The sequence below is a fragment of the Diceros bicornis genome, chromosome 9 (genome assembly GCF_020826845.1).
Source record: "Diceros bicornis minor isolate mBicDic1 chromosome 9, mDicBic1.mat.cur, whole genome shotgun sequence".
Classification (NCBI taxonomy): Eukaryota; Metazoa; Chordata; class Mammalia; order Perissodactyla; family Rhinocerotidae; genus Diceros; species Diceros bicornis.
This window is the reverse complement of record NC_080748.1, coordinates 12,430,777-12,444,347: the sequence shown is the minus strand read 5'-3', so window position 1 is coordinate 12,444,347 and position 13,571 is coordinate 12,430,777. Positions and strand designations below refer to the sequence as shown.

Here is a 13,571-nt window from a genome sequence, read left to right as displayed (position 1 = left end):
GTATTAAATACAGATAATGTTATATTTCTACTCTTCTGTATTTAAAAAATTTTTTTGTGATAAAAGTCAAATAGTAAAAGCAAAATATATATATGCATATGTATATATATATGTGTATGTATGTATAGAAAAAGCAAAAGCAAAGTACATATATGTATATGTATATATATATACACACACATACATGTCAGAGAGAAGGAGGCAGATGCATTATTAATTTTTGTTAATTGATTGACATGCATTTTCAGGCCTTTTATGCCTAAACTATTTAATAATAAATAAAAAACAATCAAAAACCATCATGTACCATCACATTTATAAAGTAATGATAAAAATGACACAAATCAATATGAAAAAAACATTTAATAACTATAACAAATCTTATTAAAATAAAATGAAAATACATACACCCTCAGTGGTAACTTGTATAAAACTTGATGCTGCAGGTGAGGCACACCTCTTAATCCAGGACCATCATCTGGATTGTTTCCTGGATTAGCCACCAGGGGCTGCTAAAGAGCAGCGTTCCCAGGAACCAGGCAGCAAGAGAAGGATAAAAATCATTCAACTTGACCCTGAGAGGTGGGAGTCCCTGAGTCTGGGACTACGGATTTCAGCAGATCCTTTGGCCTGTGGTGAGGACCAGGCCTTGCCACAGGGGCACAGCTGTCTGTGTGAAGTGTGCAAGTGTGAAGCTGGTGTTGGCACCTCAATGTGGCATCTTAGAGTCCCTGGACGCTGGGCTCAGGCTGTGTCACAACTGACAACTTGCACGGCTGCTCTGCCAGAAGCTGTAACGCATGGGGCAGAAATGGAAGATTCTTCTCTAGGCTTCTAATTCCTTTTTTCTAGTGATTTCCCACATACTGAGACTTACTTCCAATATATACTTAATGACATCAGCGCATTCTGGAAAAAATATATAGCAGCAGCTGAACAGCTAGACTAGAAAATTATTTCTATTCTTAAAGTACACTCCAGACCAAACCCTGTGTTTTAACTTTATGTATCTCATATTTGTCTTATTCATCCCACTTGAGAGTGAAATATTTGAGGGTAAGCCTTCATCAGATTTCCTTGTACTCAAAAAGAATGTCTTAGTGAGTGTTTGTTCCAAGTACTTTCGCCCATTAATTTACCACATTCTCACAATACTCTTGTGAAGAGTTATTATTAATCCTATTTGAAATTGAGGAAACTGAGACTCAAAGATGACTGGTCAGAGGTGACTCAGCCAGTGGGAGGCTGGGCAAGGGTGAGGATGTTATTCTTTTGGAGATGATGATGAGGCTCAAAGAAGGGCAGTAACTTGCTCAAGCTCTCATAGCTACATGTGGGTGGAGATGGGACTGACTCTTTGCTGGCATCGTGCCCTCTCTCCACTATGCCATGCTTTGCAGACAAACATGCTATAGCGTAGAAAAGATATATGTGTAGAGTTCCAGCAAGGTCTTCTAACCGGAGGAGCAAAAAGATATTGCCTTTTCAAGCTAGCTATAAATGTCTATAAATGCTCTTCATGGCTGGCATGCTCGGCTATGACCATTCCTCACACATAATAATAATACATGGGCTCCCCACAAGAGTGACACTGAACATGTCAGGATCACTGCACCTCGTAATAGAGGGCTCCATCACTGGAGGTTTCCAGGTTGCTTTGTCTCTATTTTCCCAGGTGCTTGACCCCATGTCATACCTCCCGGTCTAACTTGGTATTACTAGGAAACTCTCAGATCAATCATCTTAAACCACACAGAACACGACAGCCTGTGTGGAAGCCACTTATGTTCAATTACAGACTTTTTTTAAACATGTCCATTTTTTCTTCTGGGGTTTATCTGGAGAGAGAGTTGAGACCAGAAAGACAGAGAGAACACATTGTGTGGGAAGTAAAATGTCATGGTCATTTGGGAGGCCTGTCTGGAGCTGCTGACTGTGATTTACTGAAAAGAAAATGAAACTCGTCCACTGTCCGTCTTGCTGAAATGTCATGCCGAGCGCAGTTCTAGCAGTAGGGAGGGCCGATGGTGATGCCTACGAATCACCTGCTGGCCCTTTGGTCTCTGATTTAAGAGCTGTGTGTATGCTGCAGCGAAATAAAACTCACAGTCACGGGCCAACAAGGCATTTTCCTGGGGCACAGAAATGCATAACTATGGAGAACCAACCCTTAATTTCCACACAAGAACTCTCTTCTCTGCCATGATGCCATAAATGGGGTCCAAAGGCTCCAACTCGAAGACACAGTGCATATTACCAATCTGTGATATCCGTGTCTGCTGAGACGTCGATCCACATGAAACCTTCGTCAAGGATTTGTTATGGCATTGTGGACGACGCATGGAAGGAGTATCCCAGAGCGGGCAGAGTAACAATGTAAATGTTATCATTAAACTTCAATGAACAACCCTGTTTTCCTTTCTTTATTAAAGATTTGACAGTCAGTGGAAAATACACATCCAGCTGAAGAACAAAAAACAACCCACTCTTTCTCTAATAAGAAAAATGTTCAATATTTACCATGGCAAGTCAGGCCTCTTTGGCACTCAAAAATGTGTTTGTAATGTTAATTCTTACGAGGGTGAGTATACAACTACTTCAATTGTTCGAGGCTGACACCAACAGTACAAGACCAGAAAGAAGATATGAAATTCAAATTGGTCATTTATTGCTGGTGTTAAAATTTTGGTTAGGGGAGGTGTTGAAACTATTGGTAAAACTGAATTCTGTTCACCTTGTCTTTCATTACAACAACAAATTTGTTAATTGGCTCTTTCTGCTAAAAGCTTTAAGCAAAAAAAGAAAACAACAGAAAAGAGCAGCTCGGGCTTCTATCTGGGGCAAGGGGAGGGTGCAGGATGTCATAAAAGGCTGAAGCCCTCCACACTCTAAGGTTCAGATGATAAACGAAACCAGTGGACATGGTGCTACTTAACAGTCTTCTGGTTTTCTTCTTTAAATTAGCCAGAGATCTAGTTAGCTCATTTTCTTATTTGGAGAGCATTTATATAGAATTTTTACTTCCTCCCATTTATAGATACCAGAAGGTCCATATAGGAAACTCAAAATGCCCGATGAGTTTTTAATATGCTAATTCATAATGTTTAAACCTTAAAGGTAAATGTTCATTTTCTCCCCCAAAACATGCCATGGCTACCTCAAGGTGGAGCACAAATGCACTCAGTCAGACACCAGGCTTCCACCAGCCTCTGTTCCACATCAAAAGGCGGGAAGCTGAACTACACCATGGCCAATAACAGACTCAGTGTCCAGATGGCCCCAGGAGCCTCTGGACGCTTATTTGCTGAGAAGAAACCAACCCTCTCTGCATTTTCAGAAAAACCGAACGAGCAGGGAGGACTCCTCTGGCCCCACAAACACTGTGAGCACGGCCCTGAGGAGATGCCCTCAGGCCTGGCACATTCCATTTCCCATCCACAGCCAAAGTGGAACAGCACTGTGGCCCTGTCTCCCTTTGATCTGAAATGGGCAGAAATTTCAGAATCTGGCCATTTCATCTCTATAATGCAAACAACGGCATATTCCATTTTCTTCAAAGAGCTCACCTTCAAAATATTCATTTATATCTTTTTCTTTCTTTTTTATATAATTTTCACTTTTGGCACCAAGATTATTAAATCATTCTTCCCAGACTAATTTCTTTCACATCTAAGTATAAACCTGGCTCCCAAGACGTTATATGATGCTGCTGGAGATTTCATATGACCTTCCGAAAATCAAACCCGAACTCTAACCCCAAACTCAAACTAAAACACACACACACACATACACAAATAACCATCACCACCACCCCCCCACCCCCCCAAACAAAAAGGCCTTCAACATTCACCAAACATGGCCTCACCTTTCTAAAGAAATGCTGAGTGCACAGGGCGAGAGCCTCGAAGCCGCGGATGGCCCTCCTCAGCTCCCCCTGGACGAGGCCCAGCTGCCTGGACTGCTGCTCACACTTCTCCTTCAGCCGCTGAACCAACTGCCGCTCAGCTTCACGGGCCTGCAGGTCTGGCTTGGGGGGAAATCCATTTCGGGGAGCTGTGGTCCTCTGTTTGGGGTATCCTGTAAAGAAAAAAGTCACGTGTAAAAAACAATTCAGACCAAATGTGACAACAGCCCCTTATGACAGGATTTCATCAAGAGGAAGTGGCCGAGAAGGAATTGCCCATGGTTTGCCATCTTAGGTATCAGAAAAAACAGAGACTTAAAATATTTGCTCCATTTATGTGGTTCTAAGTGCAAGGTTTCATGCTTGGAAAAAGAAGAACAGACAAATTTGCCAAATTCCTTTCAGCTTCCTATATTTCTTCCCGACCTGCTAACAGAGATTGAAGCAGTTGTCTTTTTTCTTCAAGGGGCTTGCTCTTTGAAAATGTCTAATAGGAAGTAAATCAATCAATTCAGGTTGAAGTCAGAATTATAACCTAGCAACCTTTTAATTGGGCACCAGGGAGTAATGCCTACATGCCCCTTCCCTCCCTTTCTGTGGTCGCTCTAGTGACCTTTTCTTCAATGTCAAGTTCAAGTCACACCTCTGGTGATCCTTGCTCCAGGGATTTCTGGCTTTAAATTCCTACAGCATCAATGTCCTCCAAAATATTCCCCCCATGTGACCATTCACGCCACCTCCACGGCTAAAGGTCCAGTCCAGTTACGCTCCATTGCAGTAAGAAGAAAGTGCTCGTTCCCTACCATGGCCCACAAAGCCGCTGAGATCTGGCTCCTGTCGGGAAAACACGAGGTGTGGGGTTGCCACAGAGGAAGGAGCCAGAAACTCCGCCTGGGGTTGGGGACAGGGTTGGGGAGGCTTTAAGGAGAGGTGACTTTTAGGCTGAAGCTGGAAGGAGTAAGGCAAGGCTCTAGGAAAGAGCACAGGGACAAGCACTGCATCATATAGTCAGGGGCCCCGGGTCAGCCAGAGTCCCCCTCAGAACTGCCGTCCCTCTGTGCGAGGCTCAGACAGACCCGACACCCACAGAGGACCTCTGTGGTGGACGACGGACTTGCATCCCAAAGGAATGCAAGTAGATCGTGTCCTAGACGACAGGACATGGATACTGACCACACAAGTATGAATAAACTTCGATATTTCAAATGTTCTTCTGTCTCCCCCACCTGCTTCCAAAATGGCAGGAGTAACATACAAAACAAATTGGAAAACGGCAGCCTCTTCAGTGCCTGAGTCTCTGAGACACAGCAGAGTAATGGGCTTGTCAACACACAAGTGGCCTCATCTTTTAAGGGGGAAGGGGTCATTGATCTAAATACTTCTGATTATTAATTTAATGGTAATCATGCTAATTTTAATTAAATCTTCCTCTTAAGAAATCATCAGAGATTGCAATGCGACCTCACATATGACATATCCTAAACTATTAAGACTTAATGGATAGTAGAATGTGAAATTATTGCTTCTTAAAACCTGTCTATGACAGTAGACTACATAATATTCCAGAAAATCCATTTGCATGTTGTAGGCAAATCAATCTTAATATATACTTAATCTCAACATTCTCAATACTGAAAACAGAAGAAAAATAACTACCAACAGAATGTGAGCGATTTTACTACCTGCCTCAAACTCTAAGACACAGCCTAAGACCGAAGGTAGGTTTTTTTCATGACTACTGTTTGCCATTTTATTGTTGTGGCTGCTCATTTTATAAAACACCCCAGTGTTTTAATTAATGTGTTGAGGTCACAGGTGCCTGACATGGTTACAATAGAAGGCACTTCTGTTAGTAATATGAAGGAATAATAAAACATATTTCCAGCTCAGTGGATGACAGCTAATTGTGATCCATGGCATACAGATTCACCTCTGAGCTTGTGGACATTAGTAAGCACTCATGTTTTCATGTATTTTTGGCTGTCAGACCTATCCCCTGTTACTATTATTATTACTATTATTATTACAATTATCATTATTCTTAGGTTAGAATTGTACTCAATGGTAAATGGACAACATAAAAGGATTTGGTGAAATCCTATTCTTGGCGCTTACTTTGATATTAGTGTTATTATTATATTGCTTTTATTCACACACTCAAAATTCCAGTGTTCTATCAAACACCAGTGCGTTCAGTCCACATTTCTACTCCTGGGGCCACCAAATTAACATTCTGAGCCAAGAAAGAGGCTCCTCTGAGAATGTCAGTTTTTGGTATTAACACAACCAGTGAAAGGTTAGCTGCTTTGTGACACCAAACCACCTCATGAAACCAATCCTTGTTTGGGATCCCTGGTTGGGGGCACATTTGGCACCCTACCACTGCCACAGCACAGACTAAGGCTCAGGCCCCAGCTAGGACTGTAGGAAGGAAATGCAGAAAAACAAGGTTGGTTTTTTGCTTTATTTATTGCTTTTAGTTGAAAAAGGACCTGCCAGTCTCTAAATATATCCAATATAACTTTGCCTAAGACTAACAATCATTTTACCGTCAGTAGCATATTTTTGGTACTCACTAAATCAGTATTCTTTCATGTGCCGTCCATTTGTGTTAACTAATTCTACAGTGAACTCCCTGAAGTACTGTTCTGTCACTTACTTTCCTGTCCACCCCTATGTCAGACCATCCTCAGGACGGTACATAAGGACGGGGGCGCTCATCCACCATCTTGGGGACAGAGAGTTTATGTTGAAAGATTACTGACAGCAAGCCAGCTTCACCTGTTTCATTAAAAATTTAGGAGGATTTTTTTTGCTTCTGCTGTCTTCTCTTAAAAAGCACACAATGAAGCTGAAATGCTAATCTGCTTAGGAAGGGGTTAACAGGGCCACGGGATGGAAAACTTCCGGAGGGCAGTGATCGCGGCAGCTGGTGGAGCTCCTGGTCAGCTGGTGGAGCTCCTGGTCGGCACTGGAGGGCTGTGGTGATGACTCACTTCTGACGCTTCAGCCGTGTTTCTCCAGAAGAGCCACCAGGCACACTTTACACGAGGGGCATGCCATGTCCCCTGAGGACACTTCGGGTGCTGGAAGGTTTTGTTCTCACTTCCTTCCCTGTTCCTTGTGGTATTTATATTGCTTCTGGGGTGGCTGAAGGTTCAAAGCAGGCAGGCATGCCACTGACCCCCCTCTGCAGTCAGGCCCAGCCTCCTTACTCGGGTTTAGTTCTTTTCAAAAAATCAAAACTCTGGTCTCCTACAATATCCTTCTGAGTTCCACCCAGTTGAGCTAGGAAACTGATATTAACGAATAAAGACCTTCAAAACAGTGCTTAGTGATGGTTTTGGAATCTTTAAACGTTGTGAAAAAGAGAGCAGAAATACTAGTTTTTGTTTGTTTGTTTTGGTTTTTGGTGAGGAAGACTAGCCCTGAGCTAACATCTATTGCCAATCCTCCTCTTTTTGCTGAGGAAGATTGGCCCTGAGCTAACATTCATGCGCACCTTCCTCTACTTTATATGGGACACTGCCACAGCATGGCTTGATAAGCAGTGCATAGGTCCACGCCCGGCATCCTAACCTGCGAACCCTGGGCTGCTGAAGTGGAGCGCGCAAACCTAACCACTATGCCAATGGGCCGGCCCCAGAAATACTAGTTTTTTACCCACTGCCCCTTGTACACTTCCCAATTGTTAATGAGGCTTATCCTCAATGTGACTCTTCCATATGAAATACGTGAACAGAAATACCTAGACCAGCTCTTGCCATGACCCACAGACAGAGCTGATTTCATATGTATGCTTCGTGTCATGTTTTGGTGGGGATGAAAATACTCGACACTTTTATTGAGCACCTACTGTGTGAACCATATGTGCAAGGCCCGTGGAGAGTGCAAAGGAATGTGGCCCCGTCCTTGATCTTAGGCAATCCGTTGTCAGTAGGGGCTCAGCCAGGCCTGGATTTCAGGTCTTCTGACTCCTCGCCCAGGGCTCTCACCACTTGAGCACCCAGCTGATCCACTCCACAACATCTCTAACACATCTCACAGGTTTGGGGGCATATTCTAAATCTAGAACATCCTCTGTTATCTCAATCTTGCCCCAATCCCAATTTCTTTTTAGCCCTCCTATTAGCTGCATAACTCTGATTAGGGGCAGATAAAATCGACGATGATTCCAGCGAAAAATGGCAACTCAGAGGAAAAAGCCAGTAACCTTCTACTCACAAAGGTGAATGCAAGCAGTTTGCGTGCAAAGGCTGAGCACTGGGGAGAACGCAGCCCTTGAAAATGGAAAGAGAACATTAAAAATTAATCTGTAGCCATCCAGTCACTATCCAGAGGATTCTAATGGATGGAAAAGCTTAGTTTAATTTTAAATCTGGAAACTTAACTGACATGAAAACAAACGAACAGAGCATTAGAACCTGTGTATTTACAACATCAGAGAAGGCCCATGACCTGAACACTTGTAAACAAGAAAAGAAAGATTATAGGACACAACTTTAATAGCTTTCTGGCTTAAAGAAGAGCACTTCATGAGTTTGGTCAACATCCTAACAGAAAGGAGATCTGTTCCTTGCAGATTGGCACCAGCAGGACACCTCAGAGAGCACATGTGCTGAGTTCTTTGTGGTCTTGGACAGGCTTTATTTTTGTTAAACTGATTTAAATTTATTTCAGAAAATTTTGCCCAGTAGCATGCTATTTTCCTACTTAGTGTTGGCACTTGTTTGCCTGGGGTTGGCTAGTGGTGGGGAAGGGGGGAGAGCAGATGGCACGAGGGTAGGAAATCTCCCTCCAGTCAGTCCTAAGCATAGGTGAGGGCAGGAGTTACTACACTGGGCAGCATCCACCCATATAAGTGACCTGCTCCACTCTAGAAGGGAGAGGTTTACATTGCCCATTCCAAGGGAGGAGCAGATTCATTTCTCTTTTGATGTATAGAAGAACAGAAAAAACAGAAAGTTACAATCAGGGTTTCCAAGACCAGCTATCGAAAATTTGTCACTATAATCTACTCTCTAGCAAAATAAAAATTGACATAAAGTATTCTCATCTTTAGGAAATTCTTATGATTTACAAGAAGTACAGGTGCTATTTATCAAGGTGAATCTGAAGTTCTCTTTTCTCCAAGGGTGAAAAATCGTGGTTTAATAGTACTATAGCAATTGCTGAATTTTTATATTAAAAAATACAGCTACTTGTAGCCAAGATGGAGTAAGGATCAGACTTAACTTCTCATCTGAAACTACCCCCCAAAATTTGGCCCAAATATATAAGACAAGGGTTTTCAAGACATTCACAGTAGGCGATGAAGCACAGCGATCCCCGAGAGTCGGCCAATGACTGAGGCGAGCCTGCAATTGCCTCGGCCTCCTGCCTGGAGCCGCTTTCCTGGCTGCGGCCCAACGAGTCACCCAGGCAGAGCCTGGTGTTTTCCCTGAGCTGAAAAAGTGGAGCTGGGGGCTCAGGGAGTTCAGAGGTCAGAGGTTACAAGGCAGAGTGGCACAGAGGACAGAGCTCCACAGAGACAGAACTCTGGAGACCTGCAGAGGGTCCCCTCGAGCTTTCAGCCAAGTTCTGATCAGTGCATAGTTGTGAGGAAAGTATCCAGCACCAGGGAAAGAATTCCACAAAGGACTAGGGGAACAATCCCCAGAGCTCCCAGGGGCCAGAAATGGTTCCTGTTCCCATCAGCCAGAGTGGAAAACCTCATCATTCACGGGCATCAGGTAGAGCATTCAGGAGGGTTTTGTCTCAAGGGTGTGGTAAAATCAGCCGCAGATTAATTGCTAACTGGGACCTGCCTAATGACGCTGAAAAGCAAGACTCAAAATGATTAAGTTCTTTCCAAGTAACATAGTTCTATTCAACAGCAAAGCTCAAGAATATTTATAGGAATAAAAAAATATCCAGTGCCCAACAAGGAAAATATACAATGTCTGGCATCTAAAAAAACTCTCAGGGGGCCAGCCCCGTGGCCGAGTGGCTCAAGTTCTGTGCACTCTGCTTTGGTGGCCTGGGTTCGCGGGTTCGGATCCTGGGCAGGGACCTGCTCCACTCATCAGCCATGCTCCACATGCAGGGTACAGGAAGACTGGCACAGTTATTAGTTCAGGGCTAATCTTCTTCAAGCAAAAAAAAAAAAAATTCTCAGGCATGCACGTAAACAGCATATACAACCCATAATAAGGAGAAAGTGCAATCAATTGAAGCCCACCAAGAAATGACACAGATGATTAACAGTTATATAACTATATTCCATATGTTCAAGAATCTAGAGGAATGATTGAATATGTCAAGTAGAAACAAAGAATATGAAAAAAAAAAAGACCTAAATAAAAATTTTAGAGATTAAAAACTCAAATGTCTGAGAAGAAAAATACACTGGATGAGATTAAGAGTAGATCAGACACCACATAAGAAAAGATTAATGACATGAATTTTCATAGCAGCATTATTCATAGTAGCCAAAAATTGGAAACAACCCAATTGTCCATCAGTTGAATGGATAAACAGAATGTGATATATCCATGTCATGGAATATCATTCTACCAAAAACAGGGATGACATACTGATTCATGCTTTGACATAGATGAACCTTGAAAACATTATGCTAAGTGAAAGAAGTCAATACAAAAGGCCACACATTACATGATTCTATTCATGTGAAATGTCCATAAAACAGAAAGTAGACTAGTGGCTGTCAGGGGCTGGGGGAAGCCAGGCATAGGGAGCAACTGCTCACGGGTATGGTTTCTTTTGGGGGTGATGAAAATGCTCTGGAATTAGTGGTGATAGTTGCACAACCTTGTGAAGATACTAAAAGCCACTGAACTGCATACTTTAAAAGGGTGTATTTTACGGTATGTGAATTATAGCTCAACTAATAAAAAGACAATAAGGATGTTCTGATAGGCCCATTTGGACATGGGGACATTTTGCTGGCATTTTATGAAAATGCCCGTGTCAAAACAGCTGCATCAGAATGTCCTGTGTCCGTTTAAGATATGGTTTCTGCTATCAAGAAGCTTAGAGCCATGGACGAGCAATAGCTTTGACATGTTGATGCTTAAATGTGTTATCACGAATCTGCACCATAACCCTGCAGCATAGACAGAATTCCCATTTGACAGAAGAGAAAACTGAGGCTCAGAGAAGTTATGTGATTTGCTCAAGGTTATATATCACGTGAGCCACTGAGCCAGGATTTGAATCCAGTTCAGTCTATTCTTTTGGGCCAAGAAACTGGCAACATTTAGGAAGTGCAAGAGAAGAGTCTCTAGTGAAGGCAGCTGAGTACAAGCATCTGTAGACGCAAGCAGAGAACCGGCAGAGAGTGGGGTCACAGAGCCGAAGGAAAGAAAGGTTCAGGAAGAAGGGAGCGATCAATAAAGCCAAATGTGACCGAGATAAGACAAGGAAGAGGCGCGGTGGCCCAATGGCAGCACTTGGAGGAGTCATTTGTCAGCAAAAGACAGATGGGGAACATGGACCACTCTTTCCCAAGCCTGGCTACAAAGATGGGGAGAGAGATGTGTCAGGAACATGTGGGTCAGGGGCATTTGGTTGTTCTGGCTTGTTTGGTTTTGGGGATGGGACTGATGACAGAAAACACAGTCCCTGTCTTCACTGAATTTACAGACCAGCCAGGGAGGGAAGTGTGCCTCAAATTCACCACCCAGAGAGTCACCTGGGCCAGATGACATTTGAGGGTTCAAAGGCCTGATACAGACACCACTGTTTCAGCGGACCTTCTTTGATATTCAGCAATCTGAAGAAAGGAGAGTCGCCCTCAGAAAGGGATGAGGAAGCAAGGAGGGAATCCTGGGAACAGGAAAACTGTGCCCCCCAGATCTCTCCACTGTGGTTATGTAGCCTTTCCAGCTTTCCCCTCACCAGGGCTAGCTTGAAATTCTCCTGTGGTAAGCTGGGCTCCAATATTTCTACCCCCTCTTGTACATACCCTGCTGCTGTGAACTGAATGTTTGTGTTCCCCCTAAATTCATGTTAAAACCCTAATCCTCAATGTGATGGTATTTTGAGGTGGGGCCTTTGGGAGGTAATTAGGTCATGAGGGCAGAGCCTTCATGAATGGGATTAGTGCCCTTATAAGAAGAGACACAAGAGAGGTGATCTCTCTTTCCCCATGTGAACATACAGCAAGAAGGCCTCCATCTGCAAACCAGGAAGAACGTCCTCACCAGGAACCAAATCAGCTGACACTCTGTTCTCAGACTTCCCAGCCTCCAGAACTGTGAGAAATAAATTACTGTTGTTTAAGCCACCCAGTATGGTATTTGTTATAGCAGCCTGAACTGACTAAGACACCTGCATAATGCCCTTGAGTGTGAGTGGAATCTGTGAATATGAGGAGATACTACTCCCATGATCACATGATACTATATACCAAGAGGGAGATTATCTTTGGTGAGCCTGACCTAATCAGGTGAGTCTGTTAAAAGCAAAGTTTCCTCCAGTAAAAACTAGAGAGAAGGAAGTTAGAGATTTGAGGATTAAGAAGGATTCTACACACCATTACTACTTTGAAGATGGAGGGGGTCACATGGCAAGAAATGGGGGTGGCCCTAGGAGGTGAAGGTGGTCCCTGACTGATAGCCAGCAAGGAAACAGAGACCTCAGTCCTACAACTACAATGAACTGGTTCTCCCAACAACCTGAATGCATTTTAAAGTGGATTCTTTTCTCTAGAGACTCCAGTCAAAAACTCAGCCCAGCTGACATCATGATTTCAGCCTTGTGATATTCTGACCAGAGAACCCTAATTAAGACACACCTGATGTCTGACTTATAGAACTGAAACCTATAGAATTAATAAATGGTGTTATTTTTTTAAAAAAGTAAAAGGGAAAGGAAAAGATTAGCAAACATATAGGAAGAGAAAGTATCCAAAATGAAACACAGAAAGAAAAAAGACTTGAAGAAATGAACAGAGTTATCAGTCTGGACAGAAGCTGTGGGACACTTCAAGTGGCCTAATATATGTACAGTTGGAGTCCCTGAAGAGGAGGGGTTAGGACTGAAAATTTCTGAAGACATAATGAGCAAAATTTTTTCAAATTTGATGAAAACTGTATACCCACAGATCCAAGAATCTCAACAAATGTCAAGCACAAAAAATACGAAGAAAATAACACCAAGTTATAGTGTAATCAATTGCTCAAAACCAGTGATAAAGAGAAGATCTTTAAAGCAGCCAGAGAAGAAAAAGACATATTTTGAAAAACAAAGAAAGAGAAACAAAGATAAGGATAACAGTTGACTTTTCCTTGGAAATCATTCAAGCCAGAAGACAATGGAAAAACATCTTTAAATGCTTAAAGAAAAAAGAAAGCCAACTTGAATTCTGACCAAAGTAAAAGTATCCATCAAAAATGAAAGTAAATAAAAAATGAAAGATTTCTTTACCAGAAAACCTCCACTACAAAGAATGTTAAAGAAAATCCTTTAGGGAGAAGAAAAACAATACCAGATGGAAATCTGGATCTACATAAAGGAATGAAGAACACCAGAAATGGCAACTAAATGAGTAAATCTAAGAGACTTTTTCTTATTTAAATCTCTAAAAAAAACCCTGAGTGTTGATAATGAACAATAACAATGTAGTGTGGGTTTTAATATACGTAGAAGGAAAATGTTTGACAAC

At 42.5% G+C, this 13,571-nt stretch overlaps 1 protein-coding gene across 2 annotated transcripts in view; it reads right to left on the bottom strand.

Moving 5' to 3' along the window:
• Positions 1 to 13,571, bottom strand: part of MTUS2 (microtubule associated scaffold protein 2) — a 411,904-nt gene that overhangs the window by 142,638 nt on the left and 255,695 nt on the right. For both annotated transcript variants that reach the window (XM_058547941.1, XM_058547942.1), the window contains exon 6: positions 3,866 to 4,077. In XM_058547941.1, coding sequence (XP_058403924.1) covers positions 3,866 to 4,077 — 212 coding nt within the window. The remainder of the gene's footprint in view (positions 1 to 3,865; positions 4,078 to 13,571) is intronic.